Source organism: Petaurus breviceps, unplaced genomic scaffold, assembly GCF_028583685.1.
Source record: "Petaurus breviceps papuanus isolate PSGF00001 unplaced genomic scaffold, PetGlider_PUasm1.0 98, whole genome shotgun sequence".
Lineage (NCBI taxonomy): Eukaryota > Metazoa > Chordata > Mammalia > Diprotodontia > Petauridae > Petaurus > Petaurus breviceps.
This window is the reverse complement of record NW_027187460.1, coordinates 64,478,123-64,501,061: the sequence shown is the minus strand read 5'-3', so window position 1 is coordinate 64,501,061 and position 22,939 is coordinate 64,478,123. Positions and strand designations below refer to the sequence as shown.

Here is a 22,939-nt window from a genome sequence, read left to right as displayed (position 1 = left end):
AAAAGTGTTCAGCCATCGCATGAAGGAACCGATGGACATAAACTTAAAGAGAGGTAGAAAAAAGATAGGTCAGGAGAACTAACAGCATATTCAAAATTAAAGGCAGAAAGCACAAGACAGGCTGGGGAACACTATATTTTAGAACAGTCTGGCAGAGGCAGAGAGACTGTTGGTATCTTATATATATTAGGCACCTAAATGCTTGCTGAATGAAAGTAAGTTTGTTACAACTTGAATAAGTAGTAATAACAATAACAGTCCATATTTACATAGTTGGTTTATATTTTATAAATGTTTTTGCTCATAGTAATCCTGTAGGTAGCTAACCAATTTTGCAAATGGCTCAGAAAGACCTATGATCACAGCAATGGCACATGTCATGGGCAAGACTCAAACTGAGACTAAGCCCAGTGTTTTTTCCACAGTAGCACAACAGCAAAGGAAGTACCTTGAATGTTAGCCTGAATTTCTTGGATTTATCAAACAAGGAAAGACTGAAGTTTCTTGAACAAAATGTGATAGGATTAAATGCAATTCAATTCCATTGTTCTCAATTGTGTGCAAGTGGTGCTAAAAACCCATGAGAGTTAATGAAATCCCAAAGGAAAGAGTAAAGAGAAGAGGGCTGAAGACAGCTGCATACTTTCAGGGTGGGGCACAAGCCACTGGATGCAGGATTTTAGAGACTAGCAGTGATGCTGGAGAGAACAATTTCAGTAGAACAAAGAGATGTCAGACTGAAGGAGGCTAAGAAGTAAATAGGCATTGAAGAAATAGAGGCAGCAAGGATACAACATCCTTTCTCACTTGTTCATATTTCATTAGGATAGCCCTCTGAAGATTCAGAGATTGGTTACATCATAATGTCAAGCACAAAGAGCAGCAGTGGGAGAATTTTATCATCTAGACTGTGCAAAACATCCTCTGGGACACTAGAGAATAGTTGAGGGGATGAATCAATAGCACAGTGCCTGGCACATAATAGGAACTTAAAAATGCTTGTTGATTGATTGATGTTGATTCTTATTAGACTGCTGAACAGTAATTCCCATGGTCATATCTGTCATAAATATCTTGTGATTCAACATATGTGTTTTGTTCTATTGACTAAAATACTTGTATTCAAACAATAGACACAATGGGGTCTTATACTCTATACATCTCACAGTCAGTTGTATGACAGTGAAGATGTAACCTGTAGTAGGAAATTGTCTTCAAAAGCTTACCTGACACCTCCTTGTATTTTTATCAAGGATACCCTATATTCATACATTGCATATTCTCATGAATATTTTATCCTCTTTTTTATTTTTTAGTTTACATCATTCATTTCCACAAGATTTTGAGTTACAGATTTTCTCCCCATTTTTCCCCTACCCATCACCCCAAAACAGCGATCCTATTAAAGAACCCCTCCCCCAATCTGCTCTCTCCCATATCTTCCCCCATCCCTCCTCCAACTTTCGAGTAGGACACGGTGGATCTCTATGCCCCAGTGCCTGTATATCTTATTTCCAAGTTACATGTAAAATAATAATAATATACATATATTAAACATTTGATTTTAAACCTTTGAAATCCAGATTCTTTCCCTACCTCCCTTGTCACCCACCCTTACTGGGAAGATAAGCAATTCAATACAGGTTGTACATGTGGCGCTATACAAAACATTTCCATAGAGGATATATTGTGAAAGACACTATATTTCCCACCATCCTATCTTACCCCACACTTGTTCTATTCTCTACTTTGATCCTGTCTCTTTTCAAAGGTGGGTGCTTCCAACTTCCCTCCACCCTAGCCTACCCTCCCTTCCATCATCCCTTCTCATTCCCTTCCCCCCTACTCTCCTGTAAGGTGAAATACCCTATTTAGTGTGTATGTCATTCCCTCCCTAAACCAAATTCATTGAGAATAAGATTCACTCATTCCCTTTTGCCTTCCTGTTCTTGCCCTCCATTGTAACAGTTTTCCCTTGCCTCTTCTATATGAGATAATTTACCACATTCTATCTCTCCCCATCTCCTCTCATTATATTCCTCTCTCACCTCTTAATTTCACCTTTTAAGTATCATCCCTTCCTATTAAATTGGTCCTGTACCCTCTATGTATACCTGTACACATATATACACATACTCACATATGTATTAATACACCCATATACCCTCCTATATAGACATATATATGTATACACACACACATTTCTATTCCCTTCAACTATTCTCATACTGAGAAAAGTTTCATTAAGTTACAATGATCATTTTTCCATGTAGAAATATAAGTAGTTCAACTTTGATAAGTTCCTTATGATTTCTTTCCCTGTTTACCTTCTTATGCTTCTCTTGCTTCTTATATCTGAATGTCAAATTTTCTATTCAACACTGGTTTTTTCATCAAGAATGCTTGAAAGTCCTGTATTCCACTGAATGACCATATATACCCCTGAATCATGATACTCAGTTTTGCTGGGTAGGTGATCCCTGCTTTTAATTCCAGGTCCTTTGATGTCCAGAATATCATATTCCAAGCCCTTTAATCCCTCAGTGTAGAAGCTGTCAGATCGTGTGTTATCCTGATTGCATTTCCACAGTATTCAAATTGTTTCTTCCTGGCTGCTTATAATATTTTCTCCTTGATCTGTGAACTCTGGAATCTGGCTATAATATTCCTATGAGTTTTCTTTTGGGGATCTTTTTCAGGAGGTGATCAGCGGATTCTTTCAACCTCTATTTTACCCTCTGGTTCTAAAACATCAGGGTAATTTTCCTTGAGAATTTCTTGAAGGATGATTTCTAGGTTCTTTTTTTTGATCATGGCTTTCAGGTAGTCCAATAATTTTTAAATTATCTCTCCTGGATCTATTTTCCAGGTCAATGGTTTTTTCAATGAGATATTTCACATTGCCTTCTATTTTTTCATTTGTTTGGATCTGTTTGATAGCATCTTTATTTCTCATAAAGTCACTAGCTTCCATTTGCTCCAGCCTAATTCTGAAGGAATGATTTTCTTCAGTGAGCTTTTGAGATTCTTTTTCCATCTAGCAAATTTAGCTTTTTAAGTCATTGTTCTCCTCATTGGCTTTTTGAGCCTCTTTTTCCATTTGAGTTAGTCTATTTTTTAAGATGTCATTTTCTTCAGTCAGGTTGTTGACTCTCATTTTATAATTTTCTTGCATCATTCTCATTTCTCTTCCCCATTTTTCCTCCACTTCTCTTATTTGATTTTCAAAATCCTTCTTAAGCTCCTCTATGGCCTGTAAGCAGCTTTTTCTTTTCTTGGAAGTTTCTGGTGCAGGAGTTCTGACTTCACTGTCTTCCTCCTGTTCCAAGCCCTGATCCTTTTTATCCCCAAAAAAGGAATCCAAAGTTGGATTGCCGTGCTTGCTTTGCTTTCTTTGCTTGCTCATGCTGCCACTCAATTATTTGACTTTTGAGCTTTTTGCCATAGTAGGACTCTGCTACCAGAAGGGGGAGCTTTGTCCCAATCGCTGGGGTTTTCACAGCTGCTGGAGCTATTAGTTGGGTGCCCTCTCTGAAGCCTCCACGTGCTCTGGCATACTGGTCACACATCCCAGGACCTCCACCCCAGACAGTGATCCAGATCCAAGCAGGTTAAAGCAAGAGCAATTACCCCTCAGAGGTTACTTGGTCCTCCTACAATATGAAGGCCAGGAGCTTTGAAGCAGCCTCTGGGCAGTGGCTGGACAGTCTCCATGCCTCAGCCGCTTCTTGCCCCACAGACAAAGGCTGGATCGCACTCCAAACTCCCAGGTCCCAAATTCCACACTGCACTGACCTCTCACTTAGTCCTTAGCATCTACGTGTTGATAATTCTGGAAACCACCACAGCTGCTGGTAATCTGAAGTCCTTCCAGCCAGAGGCTGTTTGTAGCTGCCCTGAGGCTAAAACCTTGGGCTCCTGCTGGGCTGGGCTCAGATCCCAGCTTGCTGTGTTGGCTGCTTTCTGCTGGCCTGCCAGGCTGTCCTCAGTGGGAGGTTAGCTTCTCTGTGTCATTTTGTAGGTTCTGCAGCTCCAAAGTTTGTTCAGAGTCACTTTTTACATGAATTGGAGGAGATGTAGGCAGGAGCCCTGCGGAAGTTCTGTTTGTACTCCGCCATCTTGGCTCACCCCCCCCCCCCATACCAGCTATTATTATGCAATCTCTCATGAATATTTTATAAAGGTGAATAATTGCACATAAATGTTGATTTATTTTAAGTTCCCCCATTTTGATGAGTTCCCAGTTAGTCAAGCTGGTCAAATGCAACAAGCATTTATTAAGAATTAAGTGCCAGGCACTCAGCTCAGAATATAAAGAAAGGTAAGTGTAATCCCTGCCCTCAACAAACTTATCTTTAATGGATAATATGATTTGTAAATAATCATATATAAACAAGATATGCATAGAAACTCAGAGATAAGGAATTTGCATACTTGGCCTACTTGAAAACTCTGATCAATGTAAAGATCAACCAAAATTCCAGTGGACCAGTGATGAAGCTTGACATATACCTTCTGAGAGAAGTGACAGACTCAGGGTGCAGAATGAGACATATGATTTTTAGACATGGTCAATGAAGAAATTTATTTCATTCTTCCAATGAAGAAATATGATGCATGGTTTGTTTTTTCTTTTTTCCAATGGGAGGGCACACGGGGAAGAAAATATACTTGGTAAATAGGAAAAAATTATGTAAGAACAAATGAAAACAACTTTGGCAGTTAAGTGGACGGATTATACTGGGCAGAGAAAGGGAAGAGTCCAGGTGAGAATCATGTGGCTCTGTACTAGGGTGGGACTATGTAAGTGGAAAGGGGGATGAACATTTTAGATGACTCCATAGTGGAATAACCCAACTTTACATTATATTCCAACTCTGAATCCCTTGCCACCTTGCTCTACACAACCAATCATGCTTGCTATTCAAATCCCAACTCTGGATTACCTCCACTATCCACTGCCTTCTTTCACATTCATATGCTGCTGAACCCAGGTAGAAAAAAATCACAAAAATATATGAACTGGGCCCACTACAAATTTCTGTTATAAAATCTCAATTTAGTCATTGCTCTCATAAGGCACACATTCTTTTACTCTTTAATTAGCTAGCTATTCCACTCTCCACAGGGGCTTTTTCCAAGTCTTCTCATGTCTCTTCAATTCTTTCACAACCTCCTCACCCACTCAGCTGAAGACCTTGTCTCACACTCACCCTCCAAAATGAGACCATTTGGTGAGAACTTTTTTTCCTATACTCATCTCACATCACTTAGCCATCTTCCCCCACTCTCATAATGAATTAGTCTTTTATTATGTGGTCCTTCTCCTCACCAGGGCAAACCCTTCTACTAGCACCCTTGATTTCATCCCCTCCAGACTTTTCCAACAAATTCTCCCCCCTCTTATCTTCCATTGGTCCCTATCTACCTATTCATTTCTCACTGTCTACAAGGGTGCTCAGGTCTCTCTCATACTTTTAAAAAAATATCTCTCACATGATCCATTCTCACCATTTATTGTATTATCTGGGGAGCTAATGTGGCACAAAGGATAGAGGGCCAGAACATGAGTCAGGAAGACTCATCTTTCCAAGTTAAAATTTAGCTTCAGACACTTAGTAGCTGTATGACCCATCACCCTGTTTGCCTCCATTTCCTCATCTGTAAAATGAGCTGGAGAAGAAAATGAGAAATCATTCCAGAATATCTGCCAAGAAAACCCCAAACGAACTCATGAAGAGGCAAAAATGACTGAAAATGACTGAACAACCACAAACAACATTGTAATATGTCTTTCCTTTTCTTTAAGGCTAACCTTGAGAAAACTTTCTATGCTCAGGGCCTCTTACTTCTTCTAAGCCCTCTGCAATATTGCCTTCAACTTCATCATTTAATGGAAATGGTTCTCTCCAATCTCTCAAATCTTGACATTTATGAGTAAATTATCTGTTAAATGCCAAATCTCATGATCTTTTCTTTATTCAGATTTCTTGATCTTTCTGCAGCATTTGACAATCTTGATCACCTTCTCCTGGACACTGTATCTCCTCTATGTTTTCATGATACTATTCCCTCTTGGTTTTCTGCCAATCTGTACGACCATTCTTCATCTTCTATTACTGGTTTTTCATCCATGTCACATCTATTATTTGTGAGTGCCACACCCCTCTCCCCCAAGACTCTGTCCTAGGCCTCTTCACTTTTTGGACTATACCATCTAACTTGCTAATGTATCAATTCTAATAGGTTAAATTGTCATTTGCATAGAGACAATTCCCAGATCTACAAAAATTTCCCTAGAGGTATAGATTGGACTAAAGACTTTCTGGTTTCCCTGAATGGGCATATAATACTTTTAATGGGGTGGTCTGTAGATTTTTAATGTCCTAAAAATGTAATAAGGCTAAAGGGAGAGTTATAGTGGGGTATAGTCAGCACCCATATTGTGCAGGATTTATAGCCTTACAACGTTCATTTAGTTTTGTGAAATACTCCACTTCTCTAAATTTGGCTCACTTATCCATCCTGCTCTTACACTAGAAGGTCCAAGTTCCCAGAGTTTGGCTACTATCATATGTTTACAACGAAACTTTCTCAGGGCCCTAGGGCTCTGTTGAGAGGAATTATACTTTTCTTAATCACTATTCTAGCTCTTGAGCCCTCATTCAATATGTTTTCTATCTAAATAACCAGTCATTCACAATAATAAACTTTTTAACCTTAAAAAAAAACATTTACTTAAAAAGAAAAAATAATATTACGGATGCAAAAATATTAAATTAAGTATATGAATAATAAAATAAATCATAATTCATATAGAAACCCATATCACTTTTCCACCACTACAGCTGTGATGGATGAGTACACAATTATGATTAACTTGACAGGGAAACACAAGAGAAAGTTTGAAAGCTCATGTACTTAGGGAAACTCACAATTCTAGATTGCAAACTTCAATGTTACTAGTTCATTCAAGTACATCTGTATCAGACAAAACTGATTTTCTGCTCACTTCATGACTGTTGATTCTCACCACTCTTCAACATGGGAAATCCTTTCCTCTACCTACGCACAGCCTTTAAAAGCTTCTTCAATTAATTACCCTTCTGGGACTCTTGAGGAATCCCAAACTCTAGGCTCCTGAGCTAATCAGCCTCCAGCCATCAACCTCAAGTTACGAACAACATTATTCTAGCATTTTTGCCTCAGCCCTAAAACTCTTCTCAGCATTTAGCCCTGTAGGATGGAATCCCTGAATGGGAGAGCCCCGACTGGGACTTTAAAGCATTTGGCCACCAAGCTTTTTCAAGTTTACTATTTGTAATTTGAAAATGAACTGCCAGCCATGTTGAGTCTCTCATCCCTCTCCACGGTACCCTCCTGACTCACCTTACTTTCTCTGAAATATCACAGAAACCTCTTGACCCTCTCAAGAATGAATTAAGAATAATGAGGAAGCTCAGTCTACCCCTAGACTTCATACACTGGAACTACCTTCTGCTTCCTTACATGGTTTTTCTCAGAACCTCTATTTTAAGGAGGAATATGAGGACATCCCCCATGCTCTGCATTTTCTCAACAATGCCATACCCCTCCACCCTCAAGCCAGGTTGCTTCATCTCATCCTCCTCACTTTTCAGTTTCCTTTTATGTGTAGTCCCACTCCAGTACAATATAAATGGCTTAAAGCAGAAACTTTCTTTCTGTTTGTATTTGTATTTCTAGCATTTTGGACAGTGCCACTAACATAGTAAGCACTTAATAAAAATGCTTATTGACTTGACATAACTTAAAAGGGTTTTAATAAATAACAGTTATATTTAAGTCAGACAAGTACCAATTTCATCAAACTGACAATCTCAAGAGTTGTAAAGAAATGACCAGATAGTTATTCACAGAAATCAGAATGGAGTTTACATTCACACAATTTCTCTGAGCAGGATACCAAAAACAGCTGCAAAGCCCTTCTGCTTTTCTTTCTCAAGCTAAAGGTAGCAACAGGGAGAAATAGACCTTATGAAAAGTTCACCTTTCTCCAACTCTGGTAGGCACCAAATGTCAGTAGCAGTCACTGTAGCTCTTGGCCAATAAAATCAGGTCTCTTTCCAACCAATTAGGAATCCCTCAGCTGAAGCCTTTTCTCAGGTGATTCTAATTATCTCAGTCCCAATGAAGCAATATTCAGCATAGCAGATAAGTCTTCATTGCCTGCTGTTTCTGTGATGTCTTTTGTCCTTCTCAATGGCTTAAATGGGCACCTGACTCTCTATGACTCATCTTTCATCTAAAAAGCCACCTCTACCCAAATTTCTCCCATCAAATTGACAGTCCTTTTTCATTCATACCCCAGTCTCCAAATATTTATGTGACTTCTCATTTTCTTACTTTATCCTTTTTACTTATAAATCAGTTACATGCAAATTAGTTGACATACCATCAGGCTTTGCAGATCTCAACTTTTCAACATGGTACTCTCTTTTTTGCCCTTAAAATTATGTTTCTTCCCACTCACTTTTCTCTGGAGATTTCTCTGCCTATTTATAATAGTAAACTGTTCTTACAAAAGTGTTACATCATTTTACATTGCTAACAAAGAGATGCAAGTCCCCAAATCGTACCTCAGGTAGTTTTCTCTGCCAGACTGTCTAAAATCCTATCTGAAAGCAGTTTTTTTTAAAATTACAAATATATTAGCAATAGTAGAATGGCAGAGAGTTTAAGGTAGTACTTAACGAAACATTAAAAGTATTAGGCCCTGTAATTACAGCAAGGTTGGGAAGCAAGTAAAGACAGGAAGAGGGACTGGGAGAACAGTTGGATCAAGAGACCAAAGTTAGGATGAAGACAAAAAGCAGATGGTGTGTGAAGGAGAGGTGAAAGGATAGTAGACTGTGGCTAGAGAGTAGAATTTCAAAGTTTTGGGTCATATATGTGGTTTAACTCTGAGAAATAATTAAAATCTAAGTTTTCTATACTGGTGTATACCTGAATTTGGGTACAAATGAATGTCAATAGAGTTTAAAAAATTGTGTGGTTAAACTGCTTAAGAAGATTTTTAACACTGAAGTCTCTGCGTACTCAGACAGGAGATGAGATGAAGAAGAAAGATCATGAATCACTTTAATGTTAATGAGGTTCTTTGTTGCTATATGATTGATGATGAAAATGATCATTTTTGTGTTTAGTTCATTTTCCAAAGGGCAAAGACCAGAAAATTTTTTTTAAAATCAGTTCCATGAACTTAATGAATATTTACTGACTAATTTGGCAATTGCAGTAGATCAAGCCAATCTACTGAAACATAAATTCTAGTAAACCTCATTTTAAAAAATGTAAAAAAAAGTCATACATAAATTGAATTTTCATAAATCAAATAAATTTAAATGCCCTGAAGAAATCTGTTGTTTAAATGGAAACCTGCAGTAATTTTTCTGCAAGTAAAAAGAAAACCTTTTATAAAGAAAATTATTCTTAATTTAAATTCTTTGTAAGCTATATTGTAACAATTATAAACAAACATTTAGGTGCCTGCCATGTGTCAGCCACTGTATTAGGAGTTAAGGACACAAATACAAAAGGCAATTTCTGTCCTCAAAGAGTTTACCTTCTACAGGGACAAATGGGGAGGGGATGGACGGGATGGAGAGGAGAGGCAAGGATTGGGGGAATAAGAAAAGATCTCCTGGATTTCAAATGATAAAGTTTAGGACGCAATGCATTGCAAGCATGGAGGGCAAGTGATGGAACACCATATACAAGGAACAATAACAGCTGGAATGAGTGAGGAGGAATAATAAGCTTGGGAAGATGGAGTAGGATCAGATTATGAAGGGTTTTAAATGGTAAACAAATGAGTTCTTAATTATGAAGGTTACATCTTAAAGCAAGGGATTTCTGTGCTCTGGATATAAATGTTTCTGAATATTAACAAATAATTTATTATAATCTAGCAAAACAAAAATTGGAAACCAAAGGCCAACATATTATTCCAACAGTTAATGTAAATTAATAAAATGTCCTCAAATGCAAAATGTAAATAGTGATATCAGTACATATCTTAATAATAACAAAAAAATTTTAAAAACAAAAAGAAATTTCAAATTAGAAAGGTATCATATTAGTTTGGGGCTTAAGAAAAAAATTACCTGCAGACTCCCAACATATTTTTGCCAGGAAACACTTAACATACATTTATCAACACAATCTCTCCGCCCCTAATACAATGCACAATCTGCAATCAATGAATCTGTCCACATGTTTGGCTTAATCCCAGTCAGATGCTCTTATATAAATACAATCTAAATCAAGTTAAATTTTATTAGCCTGAAAATGTCAACGTGGAAACTAAGTAGTTACTTAAAGCCTTACTTGATTCCTTGAGTTGTTAGTGATACCTTTCCCTTCTCAAATTTTCGTACAGCACTTTGTCTACTCTTCTTTGACCCCTTTACTCCCTTCCTTGTATTACGCTTGTATGCCTGCTTCTTAATGCATAAATTGCCCAAGTGGCTGCTTAACACCAACACTCCCTTTTTCGGTACCAAGTTCTTTTGGTAATGTTCCTTGATTTGTATCCATATAACAACACAATCTCCAAAGAAACAAAAACTGCAGATGCGCCATTAAACAACGAAGGGGTACACAGTAGACCTAAGTAGGCTGAAGCATATTATCAATGGTGATATATGCAAGAAGTATCACAAAAGATATCATCTGGGAAATGTATAATTAGAAAAAAGAAGGTCTGACCAAGTACTATGAGCAAGGCATAACCAAATGCCTGAATGTATCATTGGTACCCCTAGGTAAAACACCCACAGTGATAATGACATTGAAGGAAGACTGTTGAAAAGAGTTATTCTCTACTGTTACTTCTAACAATAAATCTTGTTTTTCAATCTTTTTTTTTTTTTAAAGCAATTGGGGTTAAGTAACTTGCTCAAGGCTACACGGCCAGTTATTATTTCTGGGTGTGGTGCTGAGTATCTGAGCCCGGATTTTGATCCAGGTCATCCTGACACTGGAGCCGATGCTCTTACTCGCTGAGCCACCTGGCCGCTCCTAAGCAATTGGGGTTAAGTAACTTGCTCAAGGTTACACGGCCAGGTGTTTCTAGGTGGGTGCTAAGTGTCTGAGCCCGGGATTCGATCTTCAGGTGTTCTCAACACTGGAGCCGGTGCTCTTACTTGCTGAGCCACCTGGCCGCTCCTGTTTTTCAATTTTAAATACATTCATGGGAGACACTTTTGGAGGAGAGTCTCTAAGGATATTCTGCTCTACCAAATCAAATGTATGTATATATACATATATGCATATATATTTTAAAATTATCAGTAAATGGTAATCACAATGTTCTATTTTCTGTACCTTTCAGTGAGCTACATGATCATAAAGATGCAATTTGCTGCAAAAAATTATATGTGAAAATCTGCAATTCCTTTTATGTTTTCAGAAAAGCTTTCATATGTTTTTTACTCATTTTTGTAAAGATAGCTTTCTGCTGCTCTTTTTGGCCACCCTCTTATGCTGCGTCCAGACAGTGAAAATCAGTTTACCCACAGCATGGATACCATGAACTAGACTTTCTTCCCCTCTTCTCCCTCTTTTGCCCTGCCTCTGAAAAATGGGCCTGGGGGTATTTGTTTCTTTTCTGTGCTGCTTGCCCTCCTCAGTTTCAGGTGGCAGAGGTGATCTACACAGGACCCAGAAGTTAGAATCATGATGACACTGGAGCCAGGCAGGATGGTGCAGCAAGTCAGCCTAGCATTGAAGGTACCTGGAAACTGAGGTCATGGGAAGTTTTTTACTTAGAACTGGGACTGTGCTCTATAATAGGTCTAAGGTATGACTTTTCCCTCCCCAAAGACTGAGGTGGTGTACAGAGGGGAAGGGCCATGACTCCCATGTTAGGGGAATAAATTTATATATTTGTGACTATACAATAGAAAGTAAATATTTCTATGAAAAAAAGCTAAAAATAGATATCAGAAAATATATACATATATAGTAATTTTATACATCCTCAATAAGTAATAATATCATCTGTGATTATTTCTAGTTATTAGGCATCCTACTGTTTAGACATCTCAAAAATCCATCCTTCAATGCTTTTGAAACTATGTTGCCTGCAGCCTGGATATCTTTTTGGTACTCAGTTATACTGCTATTGTCCTCAGTCTTTCTTGTTTTCCTTGCCATTAATGTTTCCTCATTTAAGAGATTAAGAATCCAGGGTCACTTCTACGTCTCCTGGATAAGACACTGGAATAAGATTTTGTGTAGTGCACAAAATAACAAAGAAAGTGTGGAGGTACTTAGAACAATGACTTGAATGAAAAGGCATGTGGATGGCTTATAATCAAATTACCAATCATTTTATGTTAATAAGCCTTTTCAAAGAAGTTAGGGTGGTTTGAAAAGTTGCCTCAATTATTTCAGATTTTACCAACCTAAATCTTCTTTTTTTGCATTTTTAACTGTTACAAATATGAAATCAGTACAACTTAAATTTTTTTCTATAAATTTAGAACATGTAAAAAAAAAGCATCGTTCAAAAAATTTTACATTCCTCAGTAAGCCTTAGAAATAGATGAAGAGAAGCTAAAAAATCATTTCTTTCTGGACAGGAGAAATAATGCATAAAAGTGAACTCCTTAAAAGGGTTTTAAGAAAGTTTTAATTAACTGAAAGGGTTTAACCAAAATAAGACAACAATTTCAAATTTACTATAATATATTCTTCCTCTGATTCCTGATTGGTTTTCTGGTAAGTGGCCAGTAGAGAAATAAAATTACACATAATATCATATACATGGTTGCTCAATGAAAGGATAATAGACAATACTGGTAAACCTTTGTTAAAATCAAAAGTTAGTTTGTGATTATATCATGACACTAAATAATGGTATAATCGATAGAGTGCTAGGCTTGAAATCAGGAAAATCTAGGTTTAAATTCTCCCTCTTGACACTTATTGTGCTCTGTGACCATAAAAAAAGTCATTCTCACCTTATTTTACAATCTGTAAAATACGAGCAATAATATCTATCATCTCTACCTTATGTGGATGCTATGAGAAGCAAATGAGATAGTCGATATAAAAGGCTTAGAAAAAATGAAAAGAGATATGGTATCAGCATGATAACTGGTATAGATGCTCCCTTCACATATCTAAACTCATTCAACTTCATGGGTTACCATGGCCCAATGATGCATTTACTCAAGGATCACTTTTTCTCATGATTAGTTTCTCCATCCTTAATAAAGTTGGTGTTCAAGCATAAGATATAGTATGGCACCTACACTGTATCTGAAGCTTTTATAGTTTAGCAGAAACTGAGGGAGCTTGCAATCTGCAATGGCATACCCAGGTTTTGTACTGTGACAAAGTATTAGAGGAGATTCTTGGAAAGTTCTTTTTTTTTTTTTTTAAACAAGTTTTGGCCCGGTTTATTAAAGTATACTCTTATACAGTTTACTTTTCACTGGTCTGTTCTGGCATGCTTCTAATGATATCAGAATCACCTGGATCAATGATAGCCAGTGTACATACTCTGTAATACTTCCCACATGCTGTACCCAATTCAATGTTATTGCCACTGTAGTGATGTATGCCAGTTTTGGCCAACATAGCATAATATTCGATCTCTGATTTCCTCAAGGCTGGGCAGTTGTTGGCTAAGATGACCAATTTGGCTTTGCCTTGTCTGATCATTTTCAGGTTCTGTTTGTAGCCTAGCACGTATTTGCTGCTTTTCATGACCAGCTGGAGCCTCGAGTTGATGGACTCCAGCGACTTTTTCGTCTTCTTTGCGGCCACCATCTTGCTGCCTGCGGTGCGGGAGGACCCTCAGCCAGAGACCTCAGTTCTTTTTTTTTTTAAACATATAATAGGAAATCACAATTAAGAGACATTCTAATAGAAATTCATTTTTAAAGATAAAGATCATTTTTAAGGGGCGGCCAGGTGGCGCAGTGAGTAAATGCACTGGCCCACGCGTTGGGAGACCTGGGATCAGTTCCGGCCTCAGATACTTGGCACCCACACAAAATAACTGGCTATGTAACCTTGAGCAAGTTACTTAACCCCAATTGCTTAAAAAAAAAAAGATCATTTTTAATCTATAACTTATTGAACATACTTCATCAGGTATAAAACTGACTTACTTGCTGTTTCCTACATAAAATACTGCATTTCCTGTCTCCATGCTTTTGAAAGGATGGTCACTCATTCATAAAATGTACTCCTTTCTCCCCTCTGTGCCTTAGAATCCTTATCTTTCTTTATGGCTCAGTTCAAGAGCCACCTCCTATAAGAGAACTATCCTAAAACTCTGGTTTCTAGTCCCTTCCTTCCTTCCACACTGGAAATTACTTGTCTTATATTTACTTATCTGTTTTCTTGCCCTCTCCCCAAAAGGATATTAGCTCTGAGGATAGGAACTATTTTGTCTAAGTGCCTAGCATATAGCAGACAACAAAATAAAAGCCTGGTGAATGAACAAAATGCCATAGTTGTAGTCAAGAAGATCTTTGACCATTACTAGCTATATGACTATGTTAAAGTCATTTATAGGAAGACAGATCTTGAGCTGAAAGTGTCTCAGAGACCATCAAGTCCAATCCTTCATCTAACAAATGAGGAAAGCAAGTGAAGCCAGGAGGTTAGATGACATGGAGAGTTGCATACCCTTTGGGCCTCTACCCTCACTTGTAAAATGAGGAAAATAAGAAGTGTAACACCTACCACAAAGGTCTGTTAGGAAGATCCAATAAAAAGGACTTTGAAAACTGGAAAGCACAATATAAATATTGGTTAATATTATGATGATGTTTCTGACATATTTTATAAGTTCAAATTTCCATACTTAATTCAACATTCAACTGAATCTGCAATCTTACTATGGGTCAAATGAAATAACATATACAAAGTTCTCTGAAAACCTTAAAGTACTACTATATGAATGCTAGTGATTATTGTGTGTACTTCCTTCAGTGGTGCACATCAAAATATCTTCTCATTCTTTGTGACTTCTGTCCATGTACTCCCATAAATCCTCCACAGATGATCTAATTAATCCAATGGAGGTTTCATTCTAGGTCTTTTGAAATCTTCTGACATTTGGAGGTGGCTTTTGACACCAGTACCAGTAAAGAACTCAAGCTATACCTCTGTTATTTCTCACTCTCACACACATCCATCCACTTTTCAGATCCTAACTGCCTGGAGGATGTCTTTTTTGTTCCTCTTCTACGTAAATCATCTTTTAAAATACATTGCAAGCTATTCCTACCCACAATACATTTCTCCACTCCCCTTTAGATAACTCACAATTTTATTATTTTGACATCATAACGATTCACAATTCACAGTTATCCTGGAAAGATAATGCTATTAAAATGATATGCTTAGTTTCCTAGCTAGAAAGCAGTCTATCCTCTTCCTTCTATTCAATTCTGAGACCATCTAAACTGTCTGTCTAAGACATATGGTTTAATTGTCCATACAAATGCATGCCACATATTTGGAAATAGGCACTCTTCATCCACTTCTTTTTCCTACTTGTAATGCTCCATATACTTCTTCTGAGTGACCTCAGCGTGACGAGCCAGAAGAATTCACTCACAAACAGAACACTGAAAGCCCTCACTCACTCTAAGGAATTCCATTGGACTCTAAATAGTTTATCTTCTATGACAATGTTGAACACTTTTGGTAAGCATATCTCCCTGTTTTATGCCTACTTGATATTGACAATCAGAAAGCTGATGAATAAAAATTATTTCTGAAGCTGCACCTATAAAAGAATCTTGTATGATTATGGAGGAGATCCATTAAGGCTAGAGTTTGCTCTATTAGTCACAAGTTTTATATTCGCTGCACTTTCAGTTATTTATACAACTCTGCAGAGGCAGTCTTCTATAGAAAATCAATAGTGAAAGCCTGTAATAGTCAAATTTTCATCAAGGAAATTTCATATATAGATCCATATTATAAATCTATATATTTATCATATAGTATAACAAAAAACTGAAGAGGAGAAACTGACTCAGAATATATTAGAAGGAAAACATTAGAAACAGTAACACTGGGCAGTATGTGAATAAAGTACAACAGCAGCTCAGTTTCTGAACACAGAATCCTTTGAAACATTTGTTTTAAAATAACAAAGTGTGTAGCTAACTTTTTTAATGGCAAAAACTCAAATGGAAAGGACACTGGGGGAAAAACCAGGCAAAAGAAGACAAAAAGAGATTTAAGAGGGAGAGGCTGCTATAATCTATGCATCTTGGGAGGTTTAAGTCATAACTAAAGTTTCCTGAATTATGAAACTCACAGCAGCCCCATGGCTAAAAGCCAGGAAATTGAGGGGCAGGAACAAGGGGACCTTCTTGAGTGGCATATGCACTAACCTGCAAAAGTTGTGTTGCTGTGGCTCTCTGCTCAGGACTCTTCACTAAGCACTTCTTGACAAAATCTGTGAACTCATCAGACCAAAGTTCTGGTTTCCGGAATGTTGGTGGTGGATTTGTGGGAATCATAAAAATAGCCTAGTGAAAAAATAAAAATCCCAAATCAACAGGTGAAAAAAAAATCTGCAAAAATCACAAGAGCACAGTCAAATAAACAAATCTCCTTATCCACTTTGGTTATCAGACTCTGAATCTGAAGAACAAATTTTAACTGGTCTAAGATTTCCAGTAAAATTTAGATTCAGGAAGCAAGTCCATCTGCTACCAATGTAGCCACTTCCCATTAAATTTCCTCTATTTAAACTGCACCTCATTGAGCACATCATTCTTTATTTTATCTATTACTATTGATCAGTCTCCAGAGAAGATTTTTCACTTCTGACCCTTTTAACAAACTAAAGGCATTTCCTGGTTTAAAATATTCCTCTTAAATTCTACTGCTGAAAGACAAATACACTTCCCACCTCTTAATTATATCTAAGTGTATTAGTTTTATATGAGTATGGCACCCTAAAAGGCCAACAAGAATCGAATTTGCCTCAGTGATCACAAACATTCCAAGTGATTAAGATGTTACAGCTATGATTTAAAATAAAACTTGGCCAGAAAATATTTGCAATATTTTTGATTCATTCCATATTTTGATATGGAATAAATGACCTTTCATATCTCTACTCTTTCTCCAATAAATCTTTCCCAATTCAGCAGGAATAATCTCTCTTAAGCATAGATATGCTTGTGTTATTCTTCTGCTCAAATGTATTAAGTTCAAACTTTTCAGCCTGACCCCATACTCTTTCAATCACATTTTATATTATTCCCTTCCACATCTACAATCTTGCCAAACTGGGCTGTTCTCTAACAGAAAACATGACCTATGCTTGACTTCTTATATGTCTTTTCTCTCTATCTCTGGAGTAGCCCTTATTTTCCTCCTCACTGAATTTCTACCCTTTAAAATACAATTTAAATGATGTGTTTTTTTTTTTCCTACAAAGACTTCCCTGGACTGCCCCCCTCACCTGCCTAATAATATATCTCTTTGCATATCATATAGAGTTTTGTTTTGCAATATTTAATATACATATCAGGGAATACTGTATTTTATGGTGATCTGTTTGTTACATATCCCTTATTAGTCTATAAGCATCATGGTGCCTAATAATCTATCTAAACTTTGGTCTCTCCCCTAGAACCTAACATGGTGTTATAGTAAGCACTTACTAAGTGTCTGTTACTACTCTATTAAAAATTGTAATTATCATTTAACAAATTATAAAACTTCAGTACTTTACTACACACACACACACCCCTTGAAATAATGGAGGGAAAAGAGGTTACAAAAAGATTAAATAAATGAAACAAAAGGAAGAAAGAAAACATTTTGTAACCATTTTCGTTTATAGATCAAAGTCCAGCAAAAATTTTAATAATTTTTTAAAATTAGGAGCAACTGCCAAATTAGTATCCTAATGTGGAGTCTATCCATTTTTCCCTATGATTTTTTTTTTATAGAGAATGTAAAGAGCCAATTACTAGGAGTCTATCTAGTTATACATATAACATTTGTGGCCTCATTTTCCATATTAGCAAAATAAAAGATTATATTATATGACCTCTCATGTACTGTTTGGCTCCATAATTCCAGTATTCTAATCAGTTTTCTGGGTTGATAGAGCTAATTATTACTCTTATTTGAAAACAATGTCTCTGTTCTTTTTTTTTTTTTTTTAAAGCAACTGGGGTTAAGTAACTTGCTCAAGGTTACACGGCCAGTTATTTCTGGGTGTGGTGCTAAGAATCTGAGCCCGGATTTGATCCCCAGGTCATCCCGACACTGGAGCCGGTGCTCTTACTCGTTGAGCCACCTGGCCGCCCCACAATGTCTCTGTTCTGAAGAAACTAGTATAGTGACAAAGAGTGCAGCTATCTTTCTTATAATATTAGAATCTGTGATTACAAACTTAAAATTGAAGGTAACTGCATAGTTTCCTGCATATAATTGATCTATTGCTGAAAGAATTTTGGTTAATAGTTTTGCAAATGCAAGTCAGATTTTAAAGTATGAAGAAAGCTTATACAATTTGTAAAAGAAGAATCATTTATGCATTATATTTTGAAATTTTCATTTAAAGTAAGGTTTACTAGTAATATAGCAATCTGAACACACAGAATAATTAATTGAATAGGTTATGTAGCACAGATCCAAAGATACTATAATGAATAGGTAAGAATAATTAGTAATCAATTTAATAAATGATACGTAAATGAGGAATTCACCTGTTCTCTTGGTAGTTTACATATCATTTAATAATTTTGTTTATTCTAATAATTTACTTAGCAAATCCTTTCTTTATAGATAAGCATTTCTATGCTTATATGAGGTCAACTGTGATACATAAACTAGGCTTTAAAGTTTCACTTGATGACATCACATCTAACTCAATGGTCATAAGTAGGTCAAGGATGGATGGAAAGGCAGGAGATGTTTCTGAGTCGATATGGATGTGTACACATACACACACATTCAAGTAGAATGTAAGCAAAGGCTTCTTGCAGACTTGGTTGAGTGATATAGGACTGAACGTTGTTTGACCTCTTCTACTAGAAATGTCTAACAGCTTCTCATCAGGGGACAGAGCTACCTGTTCTTTTCTCTCTTGCCCTTTACTACATTCTTCGTAACTTTTACTCCTTTCATATACATATAATTCTGGTACAGATTCCATTAAATGACAGAAGCAGATCCCAAGTAACAGGAAAAGGAAAATCAGTAAATAATAAACTTAAGAAAGAGAATATTTAAGGGACCTTAAAGACTGCCCAAGAACACACAACACAGTTTCAGTAGGCATGCATAGGTTATAGACACATTTAATGCAAATGAATTTGTGTGCCAAATATTTTCATACAGACAACAGTGTGTATTCTATAGTTGAAGATGAATTGCTCAATACTTAAAGAAATTTTCAGATTATGTGTGGAAAAAAGATAAAGGGAAAACAGTAAATACAGTGAATTGTCATGGATATAATCATATACCTACGTGATTATCCTCAAATACTGTTTGTGCACTATTAATTTGGGAACATTTTTCAGTTATGTTTCTGAAATTTTTTGCAATATACTTTATAATATTAGCTCCCATTGAATAGTTATTTGATTGTTATAAAATGCTTTCCTTTGTACCACATCACTTAGCAAGCTCAAAAAATGCTTGTTGATTTGACTTTCCCTCACTACCCTATAAGACCTTCTCATATTTATTAGATGAGGAAACCATGGTTCAGAAAGATGAAATAATTTATGAAAGGTCACATATCTAGTACAGTGGCAGGGCCAAGACATTATTCTACTACATCACATTGCCTTCTATTTACTGGAATCAACAAACCAACCCTGATAATTGATCACCCCTCAGGAAAAATAAAAGCAAGAACCAACTTGAGGTAACAATTTTTTCACTGTCATTTGATGTAGAAAATGACAGCACCCTCTATCTGTTCGGTCATTTCATATGTATCAGAGAACTATGGGTCAATCAATGTTAAACAGAACCTTAAAGATCAGAGAAGGTAGGAATGACAGTTTTCCCCTAGTTTCTTATCTACTTCTAAAATAGAGGATGAAGAAAAAGAAAAATTTTAACTCTTTAAGCAAGGCAGGGACAATTATTCTAATAACAGGAATGGTTGGCAGAAAAAAAAATCAAGATTACATGATTAGAACATGGATGACAGCTTGAACTATGGAAATTAATAGGAAAGGAGCAAATTAACAAATTCAACTTGAACATTTAGTATTAAATAAATGCATATTAATTTGACATAAGTAAGAAAAATGATTTAGTGAATTATTCTAATTTAAAGATATTAAAGAAGATGAGAGACAAGACATTTTTTAAGTCATCATCACAATCATTTTTTGAATGGGCTAATGTCATTACACTATAACATCAGAGGCTGCTAGCTATGAAAGTAACCACAAAAGGATTTTTTTTCTTTAAAGGAAAATGAATGAAAACATAATACAAGACTTGTGATGATAAGAAATAACAAAACTTGCTCATGAACAAAACCCATCTTCTTTCAGGATACAGCATTAGTTCTCATAAACGGGAACTTTATCCAAATATAGTAAAAATTAAAAAGTATCATAAAAAATCCTTCTAAAACAAACAGGTATATAAATTGTGCAAGATATAGTAAAAATGTAGTACTTTGTAGTATTCTATGGGGAATGAGGAAGAGATTATAGAAGAATAGCTTCAAATATAGCTACAACTATAGCTCAGAAAGCTTACAATTTAGGCAAGAAATAGAAATCAAAATAATTAGAGAACAATTAAGTGCTAATAGCCCTTCACTAAAATCTACCTTTAAAACTTTAGGGGGAAAATCTAGGTTCTGAAGAGTAGCTATGATATCAGGATTACAAACTCTAACAAAGGCAAAATAATATTGCCCACATAGAGATTATGTGACTGTCCTCTAATGACCAACCTACTTAAATATGGAAAGATTCATCACCAAAAGGTTGGCTACCAAACAGTAATAAAAAAATTGTTATTAATAATTATTTTACTACAGAAACTCTTGAGGATATTTATACCATCCATACCGATTGAATCATGGATTTTATGAAGTATCAAAGGGCTAAACTATAAGATATATTAGACATCTATGATGTAGCAGAAAGAATACTAGACTTGGAGTAAAAAGTCCTAAGTTTGGATCCCAGGTCTGACATTTAAATTGTTTAGGTAAGTCATTCTCTAAGTCTTAGTTTCTTAATCTGTAAAATAGGAATATTATTTGTACTATCTCCCTCACAGGGTTGTTCTAATGATCAGATGAGATAATAGATGTAAAGCATTTAATAAACTTGAAAATGCTCATAAACAAATATAATTGTTATTACTGAAAATAAGCAATTAAAAGTCATAGAAGTAATAGATCAGTATAGGGCAGAATAGTCTAAAAAGGCATCATGTAGGTATAGGACTATACCCAGTAGGTCTTGAAGGATGTAGGACTGGCCTTCTCTTAGTCCTCATCATTCTTGGCCATTCTGCAGCATCTGACACTTTCCCAACCCCTGTCCTGTATATTCTCTCCTTTCCTTGGGTTTTTGTAACACTGATTTCTCCTAGTTCTATTTGACTTCTGCTACTTCTAGGTCTCCTTTACTGAATCATCAACCACGCCCACTCACTTTGTGTGAGTACATTTTAAGAGTTCTATCCAGGTTCCTCAGCTCTTCCTCCTCTGTACTTTTTCTCTTAGTAATCTCATCAGCAACCATGAGTTCAACTACCATCTTTATGCAAATGACACCCAAATCTATATATCCAACCATAGTTTCTCTTCTGAACTCCAGGATCATATTACCAACTGCTTATTAGACATCTCCAACTGTATGCTCTGTAGGTATCTTGACATCCAAATAGAACTTATATTTACAAAATGAAATGTCCAAAGCTGTGACACACTCAAGATTCTCTGTTATCCCCAAAATAAAACCTCTTTTCCTAACATCTCTATTCTTGTTGAAATCACCTCCACCCTTCCAGTCACCCAAGTTTGTAACCTAAGAATTATATTTTATCCATTACTCTCACTCATCCTTCACATCAAATCAATTGCCAAGTCTTATTGATTCTAATCTAACTCAACAGGTGGAATCTACCTTTGCAATTGTCCCTTTATACCTACTCAAAAAGATAACCCTCTAGCTCAGGCTCTATATCTAACCTCTACCTCAATTATTCCAATAACTTCCTAATTGAAATCCTTTCCTTGTATTTTCCCTTTCCAAACCATCTTTCACACAGCTGCAAAACTGAAATTGCTAAAGTATGAGTCTGACTATGTTACTCCCTTGCCAAGAAGTTCCAGTGGCTTCTAAATGCTTCCAGGACAAAATTACAAACTTCTCTACTTGGCTTTTAATGCCTTTTACAATCTTACTCCAGCCTACCATTTCTGGCTTACTGTACATTACTTCTACTTCATATACTTTACATTCTATCCCAGTTGTTCTGCTTGCTGCATTCAATGCCTGGAATGCATTCAGTCCTTGCCTCCACTTCAGAAAATCCCTAGCTTCCGTCAAGCTCAGCTCCAATGCTATCTCTTACAGTAATTCTTTCTTGATTCATCCAGAAGTTAGTATTCCTTATCCCTAATTCTAAGAAATAACCTTATGTCTTTGTATGTATCTCCATTTGAATGTAAGTTCTTTGAGGGATGGGACTACATCATTTTTCTATCTGTATCTCCAGTGCCTAGGATATAGCAAATACTTAATAAATGCTAGTTAAATAAATGATAGGGAAGATTAGTGAAAAGCTACTATGACAAATGACAAACAATCCGTGTCATTAAAACACTACCCTGTTTAAAGATCAAAAACTTCTGTTGTTACTAAGTGAATGGATGAACATTGTGAACTTTGATGGTGACTTT

At 36.2% G+C, this 22,939-nt stretch overlaps 2 protein-coding genes across 6 annotated transcripts in view; both read right to left on the bottom strand.

The window, feature by feature from the left end:
* The window catches only part of STK3 (serine/threonine kinase 3), a 468,999-nt gene that overhangs the window by 200,254 nt on the left and 245,806 nt on the right, over positions 1-22,939 (bottom strand). For 4 of the 5 annotated variants that reach the window (XM_069080955.1, XM_069080958.1, XM_069080957.1 and 1 more), the window contains one exon: positions 16,413-16,550. The exons of the other annotated variant lie outside the window; for it this stretch is intronic. In XM_069080955.1, the coding sequence (XP_068937056.1) occupies positions 16,413-16,550 (138 nt within the window). The remainder of the gene's footprint in view (positions 1-16,412; positions 16,551-22,939) is intronic. 5 annotated transcript variants of the gene reach the window in all.
* Positions 13,412-13,885, bottom strand: RPL30 (ribosomal protein L30). Its single transcript, XM_069080961.1, has one exon. The coding sequence runs from the start codon at positions 13,819-13,821 to the stop codon at positions 13,474-13,476; it is 348 nt and encodes a 115-aa protein (XP_068937062.1). The 5' UTR covers positions 13,822-13,885; the 3' UTR covers positions 13,412-13,473.